Source organism: Petromyzon marinus, chromosome 10 (assembly GCF_048934315.1).
Source record: "Petromyzon marinus isolate PM22_M1 ecotype Great Lakes invasive population chromosome 10, UKy_Petmar_22M1.pri1.0, whole genome shotgun sequence".
Taxonomy (NCBI): domain Eukaryota; kingdom Metazoa; phylum Chordata; class Hyperoartia; order Petromyzontiformes; family Petromyzontidae; genus Petromyzon; species Petromyzon marinus.
The window spans coordinates 8,936,222-8,963,929 of NC_133676.1; the positions used below are offsets into that span (position 1 = coordinate 8,936,222).

At 43.7% G+C, this 27,708-nt stretch overlaps 1 protein-coding gene across 1 annotated transcript in view; it reads left to right on the forward strand.

Annotated features, from left to right (window-relative positions):
* LOC116940961 (zinc finger protein 385D-like) overlaps window positions 1-27,708 on the forward strand; it is a 45,893-nt gene that overhangs the window by 11,370 nt on the left and 6,815 nt on the right. Inside the window, exons 3-7 of the mRNA XM_032951420.2 lie at window positions 5,521-5,631; window positions 11,725-11,869; window positions 18,558-18,836; window positions 25,612-25,796; window positions 26,442-26,546. Coding sequence (XP_032807311.1) covers window positions 5,521-5,631; window positions 11,725-11,869; window positions 18,558-18,836; window positions 25,612-25,796; window positions 26,442-26,546 — 825 coding nt within the window. The remainder of the gene's footprint in view (window positions 1-5,520; window positions 5,632-11,724; window positions 11,870-18,557; window positions 18,837-25,611; window positions 25,797-26,441; window positions 26,547-27,708) is intronic.

A 27,708-nucleotide genomic window follows, 5' to 3' on the forward strand; every position in this document is an offset into this window, starting at 1 on the left:
CTAAGCAGTTTGAGCCTGGTTAGTACATGGATGGGAGATTGTTTGGTCATTATTGAGGCGATTCGTATGAGGATTTGATGAAAACAGAATATTGCTTCATGTAACATCTTGGTGAAGGTAACACCTCCTGTGGCTGCAGGGGTCACATTTACCCTATTTCACACAATATATTCACATTAATAAAAAAGCACATTAATTCTTACACATGTAAATCAATACATGCAATGTGAAATAAAAAAAAATCAATATCATTCTATGAATTGATTTTTTGTTACACCTATTCTGGGCCTACCAGGTATTTAAAACTTGGGCTATAATTTGGCCAGGATTCGGTAGTAGTAGAGCAATAGATTATTAAACCCATCTGTGCAGAGTTCTCGTATGCGTGGGTTTTCTCTGGGAAATATGGTTTTCTCCCACATACCAACCCCTCATACATAGATGTATCGACAGTAGATATCCCCAACGCAGTAGCAATTTAAAAGAGAGTCTGGAATAATAGACGTATCATCGCAATTATCTGATTGAATTTGTGGGGCATTACCGCTTTATTTAGTCATTGCGGACATCATTGAAAGAGAATAAAAATATAATTTCGATAGACAAACGGGTCATGAAAAATTCCCCTTGTGTTCCCACAACTACGTTTAGAGAAACTGAACGTAATTATAGATGTTTGCTAGACGTTCCATTATCATCGCCATCCATGCTCAATGCACTGCTGGATAAGGCCTCCCGAAGTTGCTACCACTTCTCAGGATCCTGCCAGGTGTTTATGTGCACTCGCATGTACAATTGCCGAAGAGGAACTCTTGTGTGGCAGTGTACATTCTGTGTCTGGGTCCCCTTTTAAAAATTCAATTAAAATACATACAATTGCAGCCGTATTCAATCCTCCAAGGGATGAAAGCATCCACATGCCATGTTGGTGATGGAGGTCTTGTGGCCACACTTGCACCACGCTGGTCAGTGTCAGTTGGTGAAGTGGGCGGGTGAGTGGTGAGCAGGATTGCTTATGATATGACTTGCTACCGATGATCGCGGTGGACACGAATAACAGCGCGCTAACTACCGTACACCTTCACCCACATAAATTGCCATTAATAAAGTCCAAACGCTCATTAATTAAACTGATCTAACACCCTGACGTAGTGCACTAACGAAACACGGTCTCGAGACTCTGTGGTCCCAATACTCTGGGTGAATACGAGCATTATTATGTTTATTATGTTGCCCACTCTCTGTCCACCCAGAAGTATAAAATGAATAAACCGCAGTTATTCGATGAGCAGACCTCATGTGGTAGGGTAAATTGTGGGAACGTTTGGCCAGCATGGAAGAGCAGGCAACACCCACTGGAGGCGTTATCTAAAGCTCTCTCTCGTGGAGGCCCTGCAAATAATTGCAGGGAGGCACCTTTGCTACCTTAGCTATTGTTATGATTATCCTTGTTATCAGCATTGTTATTATCATTGTTATTATTATCATCGATATTATAATCATTGGTGTTCTTATAATTGTTATGATTATCATTATTATTATCGTTGTTATTATTATCATTTTTATTATTATCATTGGTATTATTTTTATTATTATTAACATTGTTATTATAGTTATTATTATCATTGGTGTTCTTATAATTGTTATTATCATTATTATTGTTACCATAGTTATTATCATTGTTATTATTGTCACTGTTAGTGGAAACAGTGGTGTGTGTGTGTGGAGCTATGCTGGCTCCATGGGCGGCTTGAGGTGCAATCATTTCCCTCCCGGGCACTAAACGAACCTCACCAAGAGAGGATTATTTTCCCCGATGCGGTAGGCTTTTTGTGACGACCTCATACCGGCTGAGATAAGCAAGCGAGTAAGCGAGTGAGGATTTTTTTCTTTTAAGCTGCTAACATTAAAAAAAGCCCCATTAAGCAAGATAAGATAGGAACTACCGTAGAGTATATTAGTATTTGAATTTCTTGATTGCTGATTATAATGGTTCCCACATTTCCCACAATTGTTTTCTGATGTGCATCTCCATGTGCGCTTTTAGAAAGATGTACACGTGGTGCAAATTGTACACATGCAGTTTTACGGAAAATTTCTGCACGCGTAAATAAAGCTTCGCAAACACAGATGTTATTACCAAGGTTATGGGCGGGGAAATGGAATTGTCTCATATCTTTTTTTCTTTGAAGCTCATGATGGAATGTTTTTTTTGTGTGTGAGATTAAAAGCCTTTATCAGAGCCAGCAGTTCTCATCGTTAATGTCAGTGAAGGAAGTTTGAGTTGTTTTCATGTAGATTTAATTTAGCACAAATAACAAAGATTCCTTGAAAAGCCTAGACAGGCTGTTAGGGCAAGTGCTGCCTGCAAACGCCTCTTCCAGGCTGGCATAGCCCATGAAGGGGTGGTGTGGCCGGAACCATGTCGAGCCAACTTTTTCTTCCCAGAGATGATGACCTTCGAGATGGACCAGGACCAGTTAAGATTTTTACCACTGATGTTGGACATGAGTGGTAATCAAAATCAGATTGTCAGGTTTGTAGCGCATTTTGCTAGCCACTATATTTACGCATAAAAAACACACACACACACAAGCACCCGCATATATGCACCAAGAGAGATTAATTAGTTCAGATAATGAGACATTAAAAGTATGCTCAGAATTACACTAATAGCACTGACTTGAACATAAATGAACATGGATCATTATTATACGATTATGACACAAACATTGTCAACATCTGCTACAATGATGCCAGCTTATGTTAGCGTGATCAAATATACATCCACGTGCACGGGTGTGCATGGCGCGTGCATATTTTTCCAAAATGTTTTAGGGGCTGTCCCACAAATTAGGCCACCACAAACTTTAAATATGAACATCGTCATAAACACAGGGTGTCATTTTGAAGACAATTATCTCCAGTTTTTACAAAACATGGCTTATATATGGTGTAAGCTAACGTTTTGACGCGCACACGAAACTGGACATGCCGTCACCATCCCAAGGTGTCCGTCCGATGTTTTTTTTTTCCACAAGCATTTCTCCCTTATCGATAAAGGCAGACAAATGATTCATATCTGAATCACAGTCCTAATCGGTTGATATACTGTTCCCAAATAAAAAAAAGCCACTTCTTGATGATAACCGACTGTCACCTACAAATATTTTTTTTAACGGGTCCGACCTGTACGTCCAATATCGTGAAAAGTAATAAGGTAAAGATACAGCCCTGCAATTGCTTGCTCGTGCCACTACTGGCAGATGGGCCTCCGCGAGAGGGATTTCTTAAGAGAGTCCCATATATATAAAAGGGTGTTTTGCTTACTTGACCATGCTGACCAGACATCTTTAGAAGAGGCAATCGTTTAAATGCCCCCACTGTTAAAATAAACTGAACCGGGGCGCTGTGAATCTCGTTCAGGAATTAATCTTGGCCGCGCTTGAAATGAAGTCATTGGTTGTGTCGTGCCGGCACTTTGATTTTTTTATTTGGGGACACGACACCCCCCCCCCCTTCTTCTTATTATTTTGTCCCCTGCAGCAGTGGTGCGGATGGGAGATGCCAACACACAAGGTGAATATGAATCCAAGGTGACTGCAAGGGAAGCAGGCGTATAAATTAAATTTTTGCATCAGAGAATTGATTTCAATGTGCTCCTCTTTTATCACGGTGATGGACAAGCCGATAAATGTGGTGATTAAGTTGCTAGCCGTGAGAGCGGAGCAGTTTTTTGCGGCTGAGTGCGACGGTACATTAATCCTGAATTGCAGAGCATGACCAGGATTTAACCTCGCCGGACCCGGCCAGCCAGCGTTACCACATGCTTTGTGATCATCTGCTTCAGCTGTGCCAGGGGAGACATTGCATTGGTGCTCATCAGCAAGTCTGGCTTGTCTTAGACGTGGCGTTCGTTGGGGGGTGGGTTTTGGCAGATGGGAAGAATTGGTATGTTGTATATAAATATTACCCTTTTGCACAACGTACATACGACTGGGCTACGTTGTAGGCAGCAAAGGACAGTGCAGCAATATCCATTGTTATGCTGTATTGTACTTCTATGCTCACACGTCCATGCCCTCTGCCATAATCGACTGGTACTGCCTTGCATGGTGAAGTATGGTCAAACACCCCTCTCCCATGACCGATGCGGCGTGGAGAATCCCTCGTCAGGTTGCGGATTGACAACAGAGCCGTGTACACATGTACACGTGCATGTGGTGTTGCACGTAGTGTTACATGTGGTATGCATGTGCACTTGCAAAACATGAGTAATCACGTTCTGCCAATGCCTGTGGGAAATGTCAATTGTGAGAGTCTCTCAGCTCAAGGGTCAATTATTCCTTCTGGGAATGAATTTTATTTATTTGTTTGCTCCAGCGTTTAATCTGATAAATCGGCATTTCGTGATTTATATGTGTGTGTGTGTGTTATGTCGAGTAAATCCCGGTCTTTCACTCCAGAAGACCGAGTTGTTGTTGTTGTTGTGTACACGGTGTGATGGACACAGAGCTGGGGCAGCTCACAACAAAAGCAACTTTCCCTGTGTTGTCGGTTTTAGAAGGGTGGAATTTATGTACGGCACTTCTGTTACTTGAGTCAACAATGCAACGAATTTAGACTTCAAAGATAACATGTGCAGCCCTGACATTGCTTTCTCATGTGACTGCTGCCAGAAGCACCTTCACTGGTGAGTCTGAATTGGTTGATGTAGTATGCCAAGTAAAGCATCAAATTCTTGGTTATTCTGAAGGTAACCTACATCCTTAACTGGTCGGAGGTGTACGTCCAAAAAGGTTATCGGTAAAGGTGCATCACTGCAATTGCTTGCTCACGCCACTGCTGGCAGAAGGGCCTCAACGAGAGGAACCTTTTAAGACAGCCCCAAATAGAGGGGATGTTGTCCTCCTCCTCCAAGCTGACTAGACATCTTAGAGGACAAAGTATTACCCACACTTTAACTCACCAACAACAACTTGCCCATCAACTAACTGTTATTGTTTGTCTTGCATCACACTGGGATTTTGTGCACACAGCGTTGTAATACGGTGTTTTTTTTCTTCTGGAAGATTTGCTGGTTTATCCCAGGATATTTCTGTTGCGCGTCGTCGCTTTAAGATGTTTCTCTGTTCATATTTTGTTTGTTGCGGTTGCACCCGACTCGAGAGCCGCATGGCTCACAGGGCTATACCTAATCAATGAAACTTGAAACTTGTGGTGAACCCATTTATACTTCTGGGTGGACCGAGGGGGTGGGTGGGGGAATTTAACGAACTTGCTACATAGTTTTCAAATGCGATGGAGAATTGGGCAGTGTACTGGATTTGTATTGTTCCAGGTGAAACGAAGACAGTACTTTCCTTCTGAGCTCCATTCCGTCACCACAGCGGCTTCACCAGAGGAAATGTTTAATAGCTAAACAAATAAACGAACGAATTAGGGACGACTCAACGTTCACATAATTCGGAGGAAGATCTAGTCCCTGTACTGACGGCTGTGCCCTGCGTTTCCCCACAGATGGATCCGGTGCAGAAGGCAGTACTCAACCACACGTTTGGGGTTCCCGCGCCACCCAGGAGGAGGCAGCTCATCACCTGCAACATCTGCCAGCTGCGCTTTAACTCGCAGGTCGAGCACCGTCGTTCCCGTCGCGTGAACACAGCAGGAGCACAAGGCGCGCCGTCGGCGCGACGGTTCGCCATCGCTTTGCCGCCGACGCCGACGCAGCGCTGCGGCGCGTTCCCTTGTGCGCTCTGCTAAACATTTACTTGTTCTCCAGATTTTTTTGTTTTGTTTTAAAGCATTCATTGCTCGTTGGCTGCCCGTATTGTTATTATCGCGTAGGACAAAGGAGACTGCTCCACTAAATAGAGCATTGATCTCTTTCAGCGGCCGTCTCGGCAGGGGGATGCTCGCGCGCGTGCGCTATGTGCAGGCTCTTTTTTTGTTTTCTGCATGCAGCGCGCATGAGTTTCCCATCAGTTATCTGGCTTAATAGACACGGAGAAGATCGATATGCCAATTTACTGTCAAACCAGAAGATGCTCCCAGCTCCAAGGTGGTGGGGGCAGGCGGGTGGTGTACGATAGGACGAGGTGTAAAAGGAATCTGGCTTCTTGACTCGTGCACTCATTAAATAAATCGCAAGTCACGGGAGAGTGCCCGCCTAATGAAATGGAGAAACAAGTTGCGTAAATCTGCTGATGTCTTTGAACTTTGACGTAAAGGACTTTTTTTTAATACTTACTCTGTTTTTTATATATATTTTTTATATTGAGGATTGCATTTTGCTGTCATCGCTTGTCCCCAAAAAGATTTTGGATATCGGCTTGTCCAGTTAAAATACCCCATTATAATGGAAGGTCAACGATCGGCGATGGGTTGATGGCTTAAGAGGCACTTGGAGGCACACTATTCCTATCACAGCACCTCATTAGCGGGTGGAGAGAAGTCTGGCAGACGCAGCAGGAGGGGATAAAACAAAGTGAGAGACACTGGCTCCTGCTAAGTGGTAACAGGAACATAAACCTCACTATAGAATAAAAGGAATACATTTTTAATAATTAAGTAATGTTGTGCAGGGACTGATTTTGGTATGGGATGCAGGACATTGTGGGGTTTACATTCGAAAGAGCGATGCTAATTATGCACAGCACCGTGAACACAAATGTAAGGCAAGTATTCATTTTTGTGTGACTTTAAGGCTACATAATTTTATGACACACACAACAAAATTCTGAATATATAAGACATCGCAAACTGATGTGCGGTCCTTCGACGGTGCATTGAAACCGATTCTGTTCACAAAACGCAATGTCTGCTCACAGGGTGGTGAATTGCAGTGTTTTACTACAAAGTCCTTGTGCGACAGAACAAATGACCTGCTCCCCAGGGCAATGGGCGGCTTGGGTTGACTCATCATTTCAGCTTGGCCATTTTCCTACGCAGTTTTAGTTGTCAACATCAAGGCCTGGCCGCCCGAATGAGCGGAACAAAAGCATCGGCGGCAGAGCCTGCTGCGGCGCAGTCAGACACACACAGGCACGCCGGCGTGACGGGTGGTGCACCGTGGCGAACAGCAGGCTGAGCTCGGCAGGCTGGCAGGCTGACAGCATGCGCGGGGTAACAGAGACCACATATGGGCATTTAATTACGGCTGTCAGTTTAATAAAGTTTTTAAAAGGATCCTCGCAGAGATAGGGTTTTCTGGATTGATTCTGCCCTCTGAGGTTTTCACGCGCGCGGTGCGGTTCTGCCAAGGGCTCGACCGCTGCTGGTCGCGCTACACGCGCCACGCCGGCTGAATGTGCGGACTGCAGAATAAAAGACCGCTGTCAGGGAATTGCCGTAAGCTGCCGCAGCAATTGCGAGAGATTCTTAAATAACGTTGCATGTCGACTGCTAATTATCACCTCATGCTTCAACAATAAAGGTTGTCTGTATAGGTATATATATGTACGTGCATTGAATTATGCGCGTATGAATGATTTGTTTATTATTTATGTATGTATGTTACTTATACGCTGCTTTTCATTTCGGACCATGCAAAGAAACGAGATGTACAAAGCAAGCAACAGATAATCTAAACGACAGAGAGTTAACTGAGACAGTAAAAATTGGATAGCAGCCAGTACAAAGAACATGCGTTTGTGAACAGCACAAACGAGTCAGTATTTACGAGACAGAGAACCAATTCTTGAATCGAACATTGCCCCCGAATCGTGACAATTAATCGAATGACTGAGCAAGTGCTGAATTGACGAATGGATTTGTGGCTTTTAATGCATTCGTGGGCAAGTTGCTGATGAACAAAGTACCAAACTGACAAAATAACTTATCAGATTCTCGTTAGAAGATGTGGTCTTGTGTTCCCTTGATTCTGAGACATCTGTGCCTTCAATGCATGTGGGAAAACGTGGCATCGCTGTTTGGGGAAAAAATATATATTTAGACGTGATTGCATTTTGATGTAATATTAATCTAAATTGCACTGTACTGTTCTGGAAAAAAAAAACTAATATCGTCTTACTCTTTGTTTTTTTCGGTAAAGTCACGTAGAAATAATAAAAAATAAAATTCTATAATAACATACGACGTTGCTATTATATAATTTTATTTTTTATTATTTCTACGTGACTTTACCGGACAAAACAAAGAGTAATACCTGCAGTCAGGAAAGCACCTAATCAAGTTTTAATATCGTCTTGTCTTCTGGAAAACGACTCATACTTTTGTGACAATTCCACCATTGACTCCAGCATTGCAACCAGGAATTGAACGGAGGACTTGTTTTTCCTGCTGCCAAACGGGTGGGGGGGAGAGGGATACGCAAGCGCAATAGCTGCAATTTCAGGAAAGTGCCACGTTTTGAAGCCATCGGTGTTGTCATTATGGCACTATTACTCCATCCCCGCTTCCCTGCTGCTGCTGCTGCTGCCCGGCCTTCGCTACGCCCCATTCCTTCAGTTCTCCCCGTGGCTCTAACCTGCTGCTGATGGGGGTCACAACGCTGTTTATTTTCATTACCGCAGGACCCCGCAGGCAACGCTACAGTCCCGCAAACGCAGCGCACACTTTGCATGGAATATTAATTGCCTACGATTTTAGAACGCTGGCTGCTCGTACTTTGTGGAAGAATTTGACACACACAAAATGTGTTGCTTTGACGTATGCACTCTTTTCTCTCTCGCTTTGATTTCATTACTGTAACATGATATATATTTTTTTTATTACGAATTGCAGCTTAATTGCGGTGACAGTATTAAGAGTCATACGTTGTAATTAAACCAAAATTATGAATGCAACATGGGCAAACACATGCTCACGTTCGCTGCCACTTTCATATTGAAATATTTTTTTACGGTGGTGTTGTACAAGAGGCCAGGCTTCAGTGTGCATGGGTGTTTTCACAATAAGCCAAACATTGATGTAGGAGGCTTGTTCCCCTGGGGAGAAATTGATGTGACTGGCTGTCAGTTTGACGTTTTGGAGCGAGGAATCACTTGGGGTGCCGCTCTGCCAGGGTGGCTGACTCGGGGATGCGGAACTAGGAAGCCACTGGGGCATGAAGTCAAGTAATTGGTTAATTATTACCGTGTACATTCAACCCTCGATCAATACTAATACAGTAATAATAACGATCGTCATTATTACTGAAAATAAACCTGGTCTGTAATACATTAATGGTAATTTCAACGTGTTTGCCTTTCATGTTTTTGAATCGTCTGCATTTATTTGTGTTGATTGTGTTGCGAATTAGATGCTTAGCTCAGGTCCATGGATAGCGCTATAAGACAGAATAAAAGCAATGACAATCCTAAAAACAATTTACATGGTGATGATGATGATGAGAATGCATTATTAGGTACTAGATTCCCTATTTAGTGACATCATAAGCTAAGTGATTTCTTTTATTTAGCACCGTATAAAATAAACCTCCAGGATAATCCGAAGCTTTTATGCTTTATCAAGAGCATGCAGGCATACAGCTTGAATCAAGGAATACACTTGTTCACATTATTAAAGCAATCAAATAAAATGTCAGGGTACGTTCTAGTATCCTGGCTTAACTAATATTGACTGACATCAATATTCTTTGTCTCTAACATGCTGCTTTCCATAGGCCAAAGTAAGCATTATAAAGGTAGGCTGGAAACCTTTGAAGGGAATCCACTAAAATATTAATATAAATGGAAACATACGTATTGCAGTTGGGTCAGAGATTTATTTTGTATATGCAGAGCTGCATTACGTACTCGAAGCTATCCAATCGAAGTACTTTATGTTGTCCCACTGGCATGTTTATGATTAACAGCTGGCATAAACGGAGCAATTTATACACGTTATTATTGCAGTATTTTAATTATATTCCAACTTTCAGGCCATTGAAGCACTTACCAAAGTAATACACTCTGTTTTACGTAAAAGCAGTTACGTCCGTCACAGATACGGTGCAATGCGTGTGCATTTAAAACGTCAAGACACAGCAGACTTGGCGAGAACTCACTCGTCGGTACATGGCCGAGCAATCCGATCCAGAGCTCGTGTGTGGGTTTACTTGCCACGTATTTTAGAACACTCGAACATACATCTGGGGAAAAATTAAACTATATTTATTGGAAGGCCACAATATCCATCTTTACAATGTGTGCGTTTTTTTAATTGATATTATTTCTAAATACACGGCATATGCATTTGAAGGTGTTTCCGCAATCTGTCATTTCCAGTGACAGTATTGTCCAATTTGTCAATGTGCAATCCAACAAAATGCATGCATTTCGCTCGGTTTTCTTCTGGCGAATGCTGGCGATAGCCAAGCCTGTGCATGCTCGTGGCGCAATAACGCAGCGACGTTGCGCCTCCTAAATTAGCTGTCAGCAGGTGCGGCCTGCTCAGTGCTGCACTTTGTCTGGCAAACCGGGCCTCAGCCCGCCGCACGCCGGAGCACTTATCTCCTGCCTCCGGTCGGCTAATTGAGGGCACCGCTGAGCCAATCATTAGGTACGAGCGCCGCACATCCATCACGTTGACTGCAGATTGCGTGGTTTTACTGCAACGCTGGCACCGAAGCTGAAGCCATTCTTGGCGATTCTGTCATCGCCCCACCACAGCTGCAGCCTGCACATCGACCCGATTAACAGATGTGCAAGGCCTAATCTAGGGTTTTCAAATGTGTGGGTCAAGTTCAGTGGCATAGCGTGGTTGACATGGGCCCTGGTGCAAGTCATTTAAATGGACCACCTATACAATATCCCCTCCTCCTCCCAACACCTGAGCCCCTTCCAACTCGTAGGCTCCGGTGCAGGTGTGCTGTCTGCACACCGTAGTTGTGCCATTGGTTCGCATGGCCAAGGAAGCATTGTGGAGGGGGCTCTGGGGAGCTGTAGAGGAGTCTCAATTACCCCCAAAATGAACGATGAATTGATATGTGTAACGTAACCAAAGTGAGCAGCTGGATGAGATGTTTGTGTGCAAGCCAGTTTAGTTGTTTTATTGAGTGTGTGGGGTCCGAGTTGTGGTGTTTATCACATATAATGCCCCTTGGGGTGCACTATTCTAAGAAAAGAGGGGACATAAATATGAGGTATGCAGTCATTCACTCCCTCACCTCTCACCCCTCTGATCAATTCGATAAATTGCCCTGATTTGAGGTTGTGCTTCGATTTTATAATTGGTTATTATTTTGTTTAGTTTATACTACCATGTCTACAGTCCTTGCCTTCACGAACCTGCACTCATCAGCATGGAGAAGTATGGTCAAATTAATTCCCATGACCCACATGATGTGGGGCAGACGTTATTCAGCAGTTGATTGACGCATTGATTTAATGGCATGAGCACAGATGGAGAATATAGTGGTGGGTAATTTTCAGGTGTGGTTGGAGGGTGTGCTGGGTCACAGCTGTAGTTATTGTTTTATACCCACACGTCTCATTGTCCTACCACTCCGTGCCATTCCCCTGATCTGTGTGTGCTCAGTCCAACGGCATATGCAACCATTATTGAATAGGGCCCTCACAGACAGGATTGTGGTTAAGATCCGGCCATTGTTTCTTCATGATAGCTGTGGAGAAAATCTGGTTATTGTGTTGAATTCAGTTATACCCTGCTCTCATCATTGAACAGCAGACGGACAAAAGGGCTTTACATATACAGTATATCATAAGTAGTAGTATTTGTATGCGGTAGTTAATGCTTGTACTGCCTTGTTGATTGTCACAGAACCAGGCCGAGGCTCACTATAAGGGTAGCAAGCACCTCAAGAAGATGAAGACGGCCGAAGCTGAGAAGGTGAAGCAAGGATCCCCGCCTGCCGTCCCCTCAGCCCAGGGACCCCCAGCCCTGAGCCACAGCGCCAGCCCGGCAGGTGACTGCAACAGGCCCAGGTTTTTTTTGGGGGGGGAGGGGGGAGGGAGGAATATTTTTCCTGGGACCCCAGACTCCAGAGGGAGCCACGGACAAAAATATGCAAAGAATAAGGACTAATTTATTGATATTATTGCTATGTTTGCATCGGTTAAAAAAATCTTATGGTTCAAATCTACTTTTGTTATTATTATACGGTAGTGTGCATCTAACCATTGCTGAAACTGGTTTGTAATTTGTATTGTATAATACACACAGATTCCTATCTGAAACCTGATTCCCACCACCATCCGGCATTTCTGACCAACACCACCTAGCCAGTGAATTGGAACACGTACACCAGGCCCTCAAGATGAATGGATATTAGGACCGCATTATCTGCAAAGCTGTTTCTCCAACCATGGAGAAACAACCCCCTGAGATGCCGATCAAAACCATCTTGTTACCTTACAGGCGTTACCAAAAAGATTGCCAAAATCTTAAACAAACATAAGATCCAGGTCCGATTCAGTACAGTACACAACATCCGTGATCTAATCCCATCTGTGAAGGATGTCATTCCTGACATGCAATATCCCGGAGTCTACAAACTAAGTTGCTCCTGTGGTGATTGTTACATTGGGGAAACGAAACGGCATGTGTCGGACCGTGTTCGTGAGCACAAGGCAGATCTGAAACACGGCAGGACTAATACCTCCGCCGTAGCTCATCATTGCTATTGTTTTTTTCCGAGACCAAGGTGCTCTGCAAACCTTCCGGCTACTATCAAAGGTTTGTTCATGAAGTGATGAAGCCATCCCGATATACAAACACAGACATAACTGCAACCTAGAAGATGGATACAAATTGAGCAATCATTGGAAGGATGTTATTAACCAGGTAAAACCTTAACTTCTTTATAGTTTGCCTTCATAATCGCATCTCCAGTTTTCTTCAGCCTCCTATTCCCAGCCCCGCTTACTTCCCAGCCCCTGCATTGTCAGCTCCCCATTCCCCCTACCCCACACCCCCACCCTCTCTATCTCTCTTCCCTGGCTCCGCCCCCCCCCTCTCTTACCTATATAGCCTCTTGACACAAGCAGCCCTTTTGCCCACTGCAGCAATTGTTTCTTGCTGTGGTTGTCACACCTGATGACGGACGCTTGTGTTGCGCCCGAAACGTCGTGATTTAATTTATTTAATTTGAAACCTACGTGACTTTTACCGAAAGAACCAAAGAGTATGGATCCCTGCAGTCACGAAAACTTCAAATATAGATTGAAACAATACACACAGTTTGTTGTTTACGCCGGAGTGCGTGCTGGTAGCGAGGGTGGGGGATTTTGCGCGTGGGAATCGGACCCTGCAACCGGGGTTCGATTCCCGCTCATAGCCACAACCAGTGACGATTATCTGAACCCATCATGGGCCTCCCCTAGTTCGACTCTGCCTCAAATGAGTACCCAGTGTGGTGTATGCACATCACCACTGGGGAGACAAAGGCGGCCGGGCAAGGTGCTGGCCACCCACCCCCTCGTGTCCCTTTCCGGCCTTCATAGGTGCTCGCAAACAACACTTGCTCCAACAGTTCTGTTAAATACCGGGGATCGTTGTATTTAGAGGAAAGGAGAGGGGGGGGGGGGGAATTTTCTGCTCTAGTGTCCTGGGAAAAAGATACCTGAATTGCAGCAAAGTGGTTACATCATTGTCCTGTTGGCAAGATACATCATTGTTCCAAGAACCACTCCTCAGTCACGAGTTAATTATGTGATCTTAATGAAATAATGCATGAGATATGATTGATGGCTGACTGTGAGTTTTTATTTGAAGTGGAATATGGGGACCACAATTACAAACCGATCATGTCATGATTGTATTTGTTTTCATTCGAGTGTTCAAAGGACAGGAGGTTAAAAGGATTGAGAGAATTCACTTGGCCTGCACACAGACCCCGACCATCTTTGTCTGTTCCTTTTGTTGTTACACGGGCGCTCTGATGATTAATTCACCGTGGCTTGTGATTGTTCGTGGTGCGTAATTGCCGCACGAAAAAAGAAGAATGGGTCATTGTAACATCGTCAATGTTACATTGACCTGAATAATTGTGCGGCACCAGTACGTTCGGAGAATAACTGAACATTTGGCACAGACCTATGCGATGCAATTCAGGGCAAGCGTCTTCTGAGCCACGTGTTTGTGTATTAAACACAAACGCTCGTGTAAACACTGTAACAATATCCCTCAAAGGACGCTGCCTCAAATGGTAAACCGATTTTACTCGGTGTCTATTTATACCATACATATGGCGAGGTGCTAAAATGACTAATTGAATCTGTCAGTTGTCACATTTTTTCTGCCTTTGAGATGAGCACGTGTCATGGAAATTTGAGCAGATTGCCGAGGGGGGGGGGGGGGGTGTTCTATAATTTCCGGTGTCTTATCGTACATGTGTGTAACACGTATGTGGATTATGTTTTCACGTGGTCAAATAAACCCTTTTTGTTTGCATGCAATGTTCACTTGTTACACGCTCGATATGAAGGATGTGGGCAAGTGCTCCAAATCGAGGGCAAAACACATTTATTGTGGTTAATCTTTGAGTCCTTTACCTGTAGAATGCAACAGCACGTGGTGTCACACACAGCACTCCTCAACCGAGTCGCCAATAACCACGTGACTGGTGTACAAGTCCAGCTAATCAATAACCCTGCCAGCCAACCACAGGCCCAACCCAGTTATCGCATGCTGGTGTACACACGTGCATTGATGTATTGCACAGCACATAAGGACTTTCACAAAACCACACTTTACTCCTTTGCTGCACGAGGAAATAATTAAAAGAGTGGTCCATTCCGAATGTGACACACACTGCTGCCAATTGTCTTTGAGAGGCACGCTGCTGTTTTGTACAATTCAGCACGCAGCAGAGGTGCATTAACGCGATGATTGTTTTGGTTCACTGGGAATGTCTCCTGGTGGAACCAAACCGTGCCACTCTTTTTCAGCGTTGCGTCAAGAGCAAACAAAAACTGGTCCAAAAGGCACGTGACAAGTATTTCTGTTACAACAGAAGTGCATGGCTTACCAGCACCTCCCCAGATGCCTTTGTCTCTGCCACAGAATGAAAATAAGGCTCAGAGGATTTCTAATTCTTGAGCTGCTTGATATTTCTAGGATGAGTAACAGCACCGACTTCACTCGTGCAAGCATGCACTAATAAAGCGTCAAGGTGCTGCCCTGGAAATGCTTGCTCATGCCACTGATCACAGAAAGGCTTCCACCGACGGGAGCTCTTGAGAGCCTCGCTGGAGGGTATGTGGCATACTCTATCACACTGGCCAGATGTCTTGGAAAAGGTGGGAATACCCACACTTTACCCCACCACGCATAACCTACCTATCAACTAAATGTGGTGTATTTATACTGTTGGGTGAACAGATGCAGGAGGGATGTATTAGATCCATTGTTGCAACTGCTGTGTCGGGAAATCGAACTGGCGACCTCTGGATTGCAAGACCAGTGTGTTGACCGTTACAACTGGGCATTTTATAGTCGTCGACATTCACATTGTTCATGTTGCTCAAGTTGTTGCCGTTGTAGCCGTCAGCGGTGCTGGCTTTGCCATTGCACTTGTAGCAAGGTAATGGCGAAGTCGGTTCCTGAATGACACCGCAATCACCGTAAGCCGGGTTTCATTCGCCACCGTGCAAAGCAATAGCACTGAGAGTGTCTGGCACGGTGCCCGCCGCGCCCCCCCCCCCCCGCTCAAGGTTGACTGAGCTGGAAATGAGCACTTGTCACTGGGCATGTTTACCGAATATTGAGGGGCGTGTGTGGTCTGCAATAGATCCGGCCTGTGTATGTATGTATGCTGATCTTCCTTCGCACCGTGCATAGCCAACCGTGCTAATCGGAGGTGCGGGTTCTCATCTCATCAGCGGCACAGCTGTCGAGTGTGCAGGCGATGCAACTGCGCTGGTGACCACAGACCAGAGGCACGGGCAACAAAAGGGGAGGGGAATTGGAAAGAGGGCCCCATTTTATTCCTTGCACCGGCGCCCATGCCAATGATGCTACGCCATCGCTTGTCATGTGCCACTTCCTTCTAAATGAATGCATCGCAAGAGCGTTTAACCCTTAAGTCGTGCAGACGTTTGCTGAATTGAGATATTTAGCTTTTTTCTGCCTTCGTATATGGGTGCGTATGTAATTGTGTATGTTTATGATGTGATGCGAAGCGACAGTGCAGTGGTTAGGGCACTGCACTATGAACCCGGTGACCTGGATTAATTCCTGGCTGTGGGTAAAATCAGTGGCAAGTGGTGTCTGAATCTGCCCTCTCCTTGGGTGGCTCAGCCTTATGTGAGCACCTGATATGATGAGTCAACATCGGCACTGGGGGAGGACACAAAGGAATCCAGCGTGGTCTGTCCACAACACTCGCTTGTGTGATGTTTAGGCCTTAATAGGTGTTTGCTAACAGCACCTGCTTTAGCAAACACCTGATTGTATTTATAATGAGGGTATGCAATCCAGAGTGAGTAGTGTTAACACATCTTGTAAAAAAAGCATAATAATATGCAGTCACCTAGAACATCTGCTGTGCCCATGACAGGGTGCTGACATTTTTAAGAGCCTCTATAAAGCCTGTCTCTGTGCATCAGCCAACAACAAGCCATCACTCTTTTGTCCACCTTAACTTGTCCATCTTTTACATTTCTTATGCAGGGTGTAGGAATCATCTGCTGAGGAAATGATTTGCATTGATTTAATGACGTTACTTTACCGTGTTCCTTTGTTAATAATCAACCGTGTGAAATCTTCAAATGCAGACTTTTAATTTTTATGGTAACGATTGACTTCAAAATTGCCCTTTTAAGTGTGAAGCTGTATTCATCAATTGATGGTTAACACATGGGATTTTGGATTAACCTAGCTGTTTCAGTGGAGATCAGTGAGTAATTGTGCATTTAAGCCCCTCTGATAAAATTGGTTAGATTTTTCGGTTTATTGATTTTCATCAAATGTATTCAATTCACAGAGGAAAGAAAACTGCCAAAGAGGATTACAGATTCCTTTTGTTCGGGAAATGTAGACATCGAGAAATAAAATAAAATATAGTATTGTACAGACCTCCGGCACTGTTTCATGATGGCCTCCCCATGCCACATTAGTAATGGCAGTTATATGACCATACGTCTACAAATTGATCAGTGTGGGTTGATAAAAGTAGGGTGGCCCTGGACTGGTCCAGATATCACACGAAATACATTTTAAGCATGGCCGACAATTGAACTCAGGTCTTCGGATTCATAGCACAGAAGATGGAACCACTGCGTCACTCAAAATATATGCGCCATATATAGTGTACAAAAATATATAGTTCATAAAAAACACGTGAGACAAGTGCATATCAAGCAGATCTCTCATCAATTTGCTAATTAAAGATGGAAGAGTGACATTTTAAAGAATGACATTTTTTTTTTACTTTTCTTTGTTCCTTAAGGAGACACTCAATTATCTGTTACATTATCCACTCACCATCTGTTCATGAGCTTTAGGTTTATGGCATGTCATCCCCATCTAGTGTCTGCAGCTGCAGTCTTGGCTAGTGACAAAAGGCCAGCCAGGAAATAATTTTCTCCTGACACGCAAGAACGACCGCTAATATTGTTTACACTTTGTTGCCTGATGCCATATTTCTTGAGGACAGTTCTCTACCCACAGCGATGCCCCCCACCACACCCCAATTGGCGTATTAGCGCGGAGCACGGTGGACACAATTCCTCTTCTGGTGGAATGATTCCAGAAAAAAGGCGGCGAGTCCAAGTGCCGCCGTATTCACTCCATGGCAGGTCAAAAGTTATCCGCCAGGACAACAATTGGGCACAGCGCCCTTCAGTGTGGGGTTGATTTGCGAGCGGTGCACGTGATTGATGGAATTGACATCACAGGTAGAGCTGAGCGCACGCAGTTCTGGTTCCCTGGAACGATATTTCAAACGCTTTCCCATGGTGAATCATTATTTATTTTCCATTATTCTAACTGCGCTGATGTACACATATTTAACACTGTCGTCGCTTTGCATGAAATATTTCAGGAATGTATAGGGCTATGCAAGTCATGAATATGCATTTTAACACCTCATAAGTCTAATTTCCTGATTTATTTTTTTAATGCAGATTTTAAAAAAAATCACCGTTATTTTTTTTCTTTTTAATTTATCATTCCTGAGCATCGGCCCAAAAATGTCAAGCGGTCAGCAACATTGTGTGGATGCCGCAGTGTTGCAGTGGTTAGCACACCAGTTCGGTCTAAATGAGTACACCTCAATTAATTAATCGTCGCCTATGGTTTGGTAAAGTGTGGATACTTTTGCTTGTGGATGAGTAAGCCAAAATACACTCTGGAGCCCCGTCTAATAGAAGTAATTCTGTCGTAAAATTATTGAAGTCATTCTGCCAGGAATGGCGTGAGAAAGACATTGCAGCGCTGCACCTTTATCTTTTACTAGCACTGTTCATGCATGTGCGAAGTTCTTGCAGTTATTCAGCCCTAGGCATATCAAACAGCACAAAACAAAAAAGCAAAAGCTGTGAGCCCATTTTGACATGCAAACAAGAAATTGCACCTTTCATCTCTTGCCTGATTGTGCGGTCCAATCAGCCTTGCCTTTAATTTACCCCCCACCCCCACCCCACGGTGTGCAGACCTAAGCAGTCAATCGTCCTCGCTGAGCCAACTCAATGAGGTCATGAACCGGGAGCTGGAGACATCGCTCCCAGCTGCCGCCGTTGCCGTCACAGAAAGCAACGACACTTCCCCGGCGAGTGACGCGGCGTTCCTCCCGCAGCCGCCTGGCCCCACGGTCCCTGCCATCACCGCCGACGGGCCTCCATCGTCCGAAGAGGGGGGCAAGGGCCAGCTGTTCTGCTCGATCTGCAAGCTGGCCGTCAATTCCCAGTCGCAGCTCGTGGCCCACAACAATGGTGAGACGCTGCAGCAGCAGCAGCCAGACTCGGTTGTGCACGGGGATCCAAGCAGCAACCCCTGTAGCGCGTAACCTTGTGTAAGGAGGGGGGGGGGGCATAAAAACCTAGGGGAAGGTGGGGGGAGGGCACAACACCATCAATATTAAATTAACAAACGTTCATGGTTAAATAGAATGATTCATGATATAATCTGACATTGGTTGTCATGCATTCTGCTCTAGCTCTCAGCAACTATGTACATTGAGGAAAGGCTGCAGCACTCATCGCTTAATTTGTACTAATTGTACTACTACCAACAGTTATTTTACTTCACCATAAGAATTTAGCAGGAGGGATGTGCCCCCCCCACCCTCGCCACCATTGATGCTATGGGTTTGCCAAGCAATGTGGTATGTGTTAACGCGCACAGAGATTCCAGTATTCAGTCCAGATACCATCTGGTGTTAGAGCCGCATTGTAATTGGCACCAGAATGTGATGTAAAATGTAATGCAACGTACAGCCCTTTTTCAATCCACTGTTACAATTATGGCCTCTCCACACCGTGTCGGTCATGGGAGTCGTCTGACCATACCTCGCCACGATGGTCTCCCGATTTCTCTCCTGGGAGGACCTCACGAGAGCTACAGACCGGACCGTACGGTGCTCCCCATACTGGACAAACCTATGACTTGTGGTGGCAGGACGTAAGAAGAAAGTGAAGCAGAAAAGGCAGGGTACTTTTAGATATCGCTCGTCGCTGATGTAAGGGCATGGCTTGAGAACTGAATTCGGCTTTCCCGGGTTCACAACACTGTGTGTTAACCGCTGTGACATTGCTACCACCCCATAATGTAGAATAATCGTGTTTTATCTATGGCACCCTATTTTTTTAATCAATAATAGTGTTACTATAACAGCGTTTGACCTGAAATGTTTTGTGGAAATTAGGATATTTATGCAGCATACAAAGAGGTAGAGATGCATTGATTATAAATCTCAGTAAGAGGAGGCATTAAAAAAAAACACACAAGAGATTCACCGTTAGTTCCAGCATCTTGTGTTGCTGCAGAATGTTCATATGCACGAACACATTGCCCTTTTCAGCGAGAGTCAGTGCAATGAGCGGTAATTTGGATATATTTTTCTCCGTGTAAGATGCCCACTAACAATGTGTTGTTGGTGAAAATAAGTGTACTTGCCAGAAAGTTTGTTCCGAGGCTATTTTCTTCAGTTTGTGTAAGAAGTTGTTACTGACGTGTATAGCCCTTCAGAGATGAGGTAAATTGCAGGAAACATGCCTGATGTTAGTGTCTCTCCGTGGGGATAAAACTGAAAATAACTTTAAGGGTCTTCAAATCAGATGGAAGTGGGGACGGGGGAAGGAAGAGCATCGTTGTTCTGTTAGCAGCATGTGTGAAATAAACAACAGATTCTCTGGGGGGAGTGGAAGTGAAATATAAGGTGAGTTGTCCTCAGCTTCCGTCGATTTGACACTGAAGCTTACTAGGGTGCCTGCTCTTTCACGCATTTTTATTTTTATTTCACATTTATTTGTGCACTGAAAATGTCGGCCGGATGCACTGTTTAGAAATGTCACGTTTAATATATATCAGAATGGCAAACGAACCATCAAGATCTAAGTGCTAAATTACTGTGAATTGCACCTTTTTGGTTTCATTGAAATAATGACTAATAATTTTCTCAATTTCACTATCGTTAGCCGAATGAAATGTCTCAGCTCATTAGTTTCGCAGATCTGTTGGATCACCTATTCTTAGGCAATTATTCTCCCCAGCTGCCTTTCCCACTTTAAAATTGAAGTTGATCTCGTGGTGTTCGTGCCAGACAGAATGACACTCATAGAAATTAGCCTACAAGGTCCTTGCAAGGTCGACACGAGGAGTTTAGGAGTTGTCCCGAAATTAAATGATACTAATGTGAAAAAATGTAAAACAACCATCTGACCCAGCAGGAGAGTTGGAGATTAATCCCAATATTCAAGGTGACTGGGAAACATTGTGTGTCCGTCTGAAAACACTTAATACGTTTTCACAAAAGCTACATAATCCCTACACCAGTCAGTGATAAATTCACCACACAGCTCACATATTTATGTGGAGAGATTTGTATACTGTAATTTGTGGACTAACTTGGAAACAAAATAGTTTATTTTTTTTACATTTAATTTGAAAAAATAGTGTGAGGCTTCATACGAGCAGGCATAGTGTATGTTAGGTTTAAGCAATCAGTCCGCCCCTCGCATTACGCGCTACGTACGTTCCTGAAAAACAGCGCGTAAGTGGAATCGCGCTGTATGAATCCTATTTTCCCATAGACATGTTATGAGGGGGGGGGGGGGGGGGCTGTACATCACCGAATAAAAATGAAGTATCATATTTTATTTCGTTATTCTAGCCCTGGATGTACAAAATACGTAAACAAATGTAATACTTAACAATAATATTGTTAACATCACAAAAATAACTTAATAAGAAGTTTAATAGTAAATACAATTTAAAAGTTTACGACTTACACAAATTACTTATTATAGTAATAGGTTTTACCCGTTCTGTCTATAACACATTCCTGCGGAGGGGGCTGGTAGGAACATTGGTTGCTCGATCAGTGGCCAGGGTCAACGGCGGCACCACGTGGTGTATTCCCCAAATATGCCCGACTGTGAGGGCGGGCACAAGCCGGCGTGAGTAGGTTAAACGTTGAGTTTTATAAGGACACCACGGGGTGACCAGCCCATCCCCACCCAGCCCCACCCCACCCAGCCCCACCCCACCCAGCCCCACCCTCCCCACCCAGCCCCTCCCCACCCAGCCCCTCCCCACCCTCCCCTCTCCACCCAGCCCCACCCCTCCCACGTGGACAGACATCCACAGACATACACAATTAATCCCCTGCCTCCTGTGAATTATTCCTGGTTGGGCTTCCAGTCCACTACGTTTCCTACCAGTAAAACAGGTGTTAGGATATTCAAACACCAAACAGAAACCTTTTGCAAGGAGTCATGTCTGCATTAACTACACATCCTTATGGCGAACATGCAAAAAAAACATTGTCTGGTAATATGATGCATTGTCTTTGAAACTGATTGGTCTACACCAGAGACAGCCTTCTTTAGGGCCTAGTCTCACCAGTGTCAGACCAGAGAACGCCAAAAGGAGAACAGCACAAAGACAATGCCACTATCAGTGCATTTATAGCTCGGGTGCAGCAGCTACATCGTGGGATACCTTTCTTTCCAGTATCAGTTTATTGCCAGAACGGATAAAACCTATTATTATACTTTGATACTTGCAAGAAAGGTCCCATGTTAAAGATTACTTAATAACGAGTAACGTCAGGGCTTCTTGAACGCTTCTGTAGGCTGCTTGCTTGCAGCAGCAGCAGCAGCACGACTCATGGCAGTAAGAGATCTAAGATACCTCTGCCCAATCCGTGAGACTGGGGCCTTGCCATCAGGCGGTGACGCCATCAGAAATATCTTTCGTTAGTAGAATTGAAAATTATTACTTTTATTTCTAAAAATTAAATGTTTTCAAATGTTTGTATTTCTTTTTATTGAGCACGTAACTGTGAAACGCATAGGGTGAGTGTGAAGTACGTCCTTAAAAGGTGAATCGTGTAACTGAATGCATGCTATAGGGGGGGAGGGGACGCGTTACACGAGGAACGCCTGTATTGGTAATTGTTTCTTTATACACATTACTGTGTCTAGTCAAAACCCCGAACCAAATCTAGGCTTATTTAATTTACTGGCTTGCCAGCTTGTTCATTGCTATTCATGTGAGCGTCAATGAGTGACAGCTGTGAGGGAGAATTCCTACCACAAATGGTTGCCAGGTAACAGCACTGGGTTTGACATCTCCAGGACAAGGCAGAGAAGAAGAGGCATCACTGTGCCCCTTAAATAGGCCTCATCCTAAAAACTAAACTGACAATGCAATCACGTTTAGTTTATAAAAGCGTTGGTTCATGCAAATAGAATCTCACAATCGCTGAGGAACCACAGACAGACAAGCTGGAAGGCAGCCAGGTGGTGCGTTAACACCAACAATTGCCTTAGCTCTGCAGTCATCTATGTATTAAGATGTTTTCAGCCAATGAGTGAGTGTTTATGTATGTGGGAGGAATCGGGAGTACCCAGAGAAAACGCATGTGGGTGAGGGAGCAACGCTCTATCTCATAAAGAAGGGGCAGATGATTGTATTCCGCACTTTGCTGTACCACATTCTCAGAAGGCCTTGGCTACTGGTGCAGGGGAGTACAGAGAGATGAAAGGGGAGAGTCAGGCAGGGGTGAGTTCACTCTCTTCCCTCGGCCTCGCCTACAATTCAACCTCTTCAGCAGGCCTCATCTTAATAACCAAAGTTCAACCTCTTCAGTTGTATCTCACCCTAGCAACGAGAGTTCACCTCCACAGAACCACCCATCAATCACTGCTATGCACTTACATTGATTTTGGCTGTACTGCAGTCTAATGCTACATTTCCAGTAGACTTTTTCTTTGAATAGGTGTTATCTATATTGTGAAGATGTGCTTGGAAAACGTATAGGATGGTAAACAATGTCAACACGCATTCACCTCATGAACAGAATAAAAACATCTACATTTTTTATATTATGTCGATGTATTTAGTTATTTGCGGTGCAGTGCAGGAGTATTACGCTGAAATAAGCTGCATGTGATGGATTCCAACTAATCAGAGTTATATTCAGGACACCACTGTAAAATCAATGTGTAAATCACAGCACATGAAAGCAGAAGCCGGTTTTAAAGAGAGAAACAATTCGGTTCTGAAAAACAGTAATACGTCAAGTACCACCGTTACACATGAATACCTTGAGTTTTGAAATAATTCATACTCGCTGTTAATGAAACTCACTTCAGATCAAGGAGACAAAGCAAATTTTTCGCTTGTCCACTGGCTCAGTGAACCAACAATGACACTTCCCCACGAATAACTTCCCCTTCTTCTAAAATTTAAGAAATGTCTCATGAACACTTAACACAACATTGCACTGAAGTTCTGAGAGGATGTGACTTTAAACTGATTATAAATTGTTTTAATGTTGAGTTTATGGATTATTCATATTTATGTATTCACTTTGGAAATTCTAATTTTTTAAATAGAGTTTCTGCTTGCGAAGTTTTGCAAAGATGAAACCAGAATGCCTGGAGAAAACCTATATTACAAGACTTAATGCATAAGATAATAAGTATTACAACGAACCGTTTTGATTAATGCAAATGCTTTGTGCATTATTACTCTGGCTTCCTCTCACATGTAATATACTCAATAAGGAATCAAATATTTAAAGCAGATCCATTCTTAAAAGGAGTATTGGCACCTCATTAGGTTATTGCTGAATAATTTAAGGACACTGATTACTATAAATTGAAAACAACTACATTAACTTGTGATAAAAGTATGTGCATCCTCAATAGATCGTGGGCAACAGAGAACAATATCAAATAAAAACACAGGCATATGCTTCTGGATTTTCTGGTGTGAAACAGACTCCCGTTTGTTTATATTTTGTTATACCCCACAAACTGCCAAGATAGCGCAGAATAAATTAAATACATTTAAATGCCTTTTGCCATTAACACGATGCAGGCCAGTGGCGTTTGTTTATAAAGCCACACCTAGACCTGCCATCCCTAAATTTAATCAAATACAGTAGGAAGAAAGATCGCGCACATATGTTTTGTACTTAAAAGCAATGTATCTTGGCAAATAGGTGTTTTGGAAAATGGCGTCAAATATCACAATCAATTGAATGAGCCAAAATAGTGGTGATGGAACCCATGTAACTTTTCTATTGTCCCTACTAATTATCAGAGGGTGAATTGGTTGTGCTGCAGTTCACGCATTTCACTGGGAAACCGGCGACCTGCGTTCCATTTCTGACCATGGCAAGTGGTGAATGATATTTGAACCAGACCTGCCAACCCTGCCACCCAACCCGCACAGGCCAGCATAATCCAACAGTGGCTTGACAAAGGTCTGAGAATTATACTAATTAGATCTGGGTGGCAATCATATTGCCACACCCTACTGATGAGACGCACACAGTCAAAACCATCGTAGGGTTTGCCTGCTTAACCAAATTATGCCTGAAAACATTGGTGAAAATTGGCCTGCCGCTTTTTTGTCAGCTAGCTGGACACACATTCTCTGTCATCCAGTGTTGCCGTGGATGTCTGGACTCGGGTTCATATTCTTATTTTTGTGATGGTGACAGAGTACAAAGGTTGAACACGAAATTTAACACTCTTCTGAAATTCGTGGTCCGCCAGGAAGTGTCTGTGTTGTTGGCCTGACTGGATGTGCTTCACATCCAGTTGAATTCTCGTCTCTCATCTTTTTGTTGTATTTACCTCCGTGATTTGTTCTTGACACCTGATGAAGGTCGCTTGCGTTGTGATCGAAACGTCGTGATTGTTTTTTGTTTTAATATAATTTTATTGTATTTCTACATACGTGACTTTACCGAAAAAAACAATGAGTAGTGAGGTTTACATCCCTTTATGCGGGTTTGGTTTGTGCAATTTTGCAATAAAAAAATCCAAAAACATTCACGGTACACTTCGAATTCGCGCATATGCTGCTTGGGGACCACATGTTGTGAAATTTCTGTACTACTTGGCAGGCAGACGCCTCCTTGTGCGGTTTCGCTTTGTGCGCCCCCCCCCCACTCTTACCGCGTAGAGAGATTAAAAAAAACCTCTACCTTGTTCGTAAATTTAAAACCGACCCTGGTGGTTGTGACAGGTGCGAGGCACAAGGCCATGATGGAGGGCAAGGAGGTGAAGGCGTCGGGCAGACCGTTCCCTCGCCACTCGAGCCGGCATAAAGCGGCCCGAGCTCGCACCAAACTGGGCCCGGCGCCACCGCCAAAAGCCTTCCACTGCCAACTGTGCGACATCAAGGTCAACTCAGAGACACAGCTGCAGCAGGTGCAGTTGTTTCGGTTAAATTTGCAAGCTTTTTTTTCTCTGAAATTTGTTTTGTTATGTCACAACTTGGGTTGTCTCTAATTAGCAAATGTGAACGTATTTGTTTTGTATTCGGATGCAGACTTTTTGATATGGTAATGTCTGATTAAAATTGTATTACGAATCATAACTGTAATTTCAACTATTGTATTTTGCTCTTTCTTAATTACTTTTAATATATACATTATTTCATAGTCTGCCCTATTATTAATTCATATTTGTAATGTTCATTTAGAATACATTTTCACATGTTTGTTCAATTACTGTTGTTTTTTTTCTATACCAAGGTTGTTTTTTCAAGTTAATTGCTTCGTAGTGATTCCATGCACAAATCCACTGGTCCATTACAGTTCATGGTAATGTGGCTGAGAGGTGACACAAACCCTATACATCCTTTATGAAGTGAGACTTTATTGAGTCTCAAAACCTTATCACCAGGGTCCTCCTTTGGCGTGACACGAGGTTGATCAGGTTATGTACTGATCCTTGTTCGGCCAGTCCAATGATCTGGTTCGATTCCATTTTTTTTTACCACAAAATGGTTCACCCCCTAATTTAAATACAGCGTAAATAACTGTGCGGTTGTAATTTACCTGTGTGCAACAGCACATGGCCAGTCGGAAACACAAGGACAAGGAGGCAGGGAGGCCCCCAAAGCCAAAATTCAGCCCCTACAACAAACTCCAACGACGCCAAGGGACACATCTCGTGGTGAGATTGACACCAGCATTTTTGGTATTTGCTTCCACAAGAGAATTGAATATAGGTTTGTCTCGCTTAACGGGCATTCTCTCTACGAGAATTCAGCATAACGAGAAATTTGAAATTTGACTAATTTGTTCGCAAAACGAGCAAATGTTCACATAACGAGCAGAGACTGATCGATCAAATGCGTTCCGTGGTGGCAGGGAGCACACTGTGGCCTCCAGCTGTTAGTTTACCAGTTGTACTGTGCTGAGTGTGCACGTGATTCACCATGTGGGGGAGGGGGGGGGCCTTGTGGTGGCGCTGTAATGGGTGGAAGGGTGAACAGGCACCTGCAAGCACTGTGGTTCTTCATGGGTGTAAAGTGTTATATTTGATGTTTTATTACTTTCTTTTTTAAAATTAATTTGTATTTCTCACGTAAAAAAAGTTTTTTGTAGAGTGGAACATTGTGTGGCTGAAACGTAACTCGGCTGTTAACATGGGAGTTAATGGGAACACGATGATCGTTTAATGAGGTTCACTTCGCTAGAAATTTTCGAGGAAGGTACTTTGTTCCTTTAGCGAGACACGCCTGTCAAACTAATATAAAATGTGACCGGTTGATTCCAAATCAGGTATCCAAAATAACCCACATTGTATATTTCTAGCGTTATTATTTGTGTGATCAATGTAATTCTGCGAATTTGATCTCTTGAGGGCCAAATGTTTTCACCATCTATTAGTAGCACCAGGCATTGGTGATGGATGAAAATGCATATGTTTGGCTAACTGCACACACCGCTTAAACGAGAACCCATTTGGATGACATTGACAAAAAAGTAATGAAGACCTCTTAATGGGTTTTTCCGAGGTGCGCGGTTCATTGTCCGAAGACTGAATTTTAATCAACATAAAGGCAGCCATGGAAAGCTGGCAAGCGTTAATCGTAAATACTTATGCGCATAAAACCGGTCTGCATGTAATTGCTAACCGCATGTGGCACAGCCATAATGCCACGTGTGTGTGTGTAATGCAGGGGTTACTAAAACAGCTTCCCATATTAGTATTGTGTTACTAAACCCTTACGACTGTAAGCAATTTGGCGACTGGGCATTGCCAGGTGTATTCCATTTCTGTCCGATTTTTTTACTCAGATTAGAAATGAAATCTGGCTACAAGTTTGGAT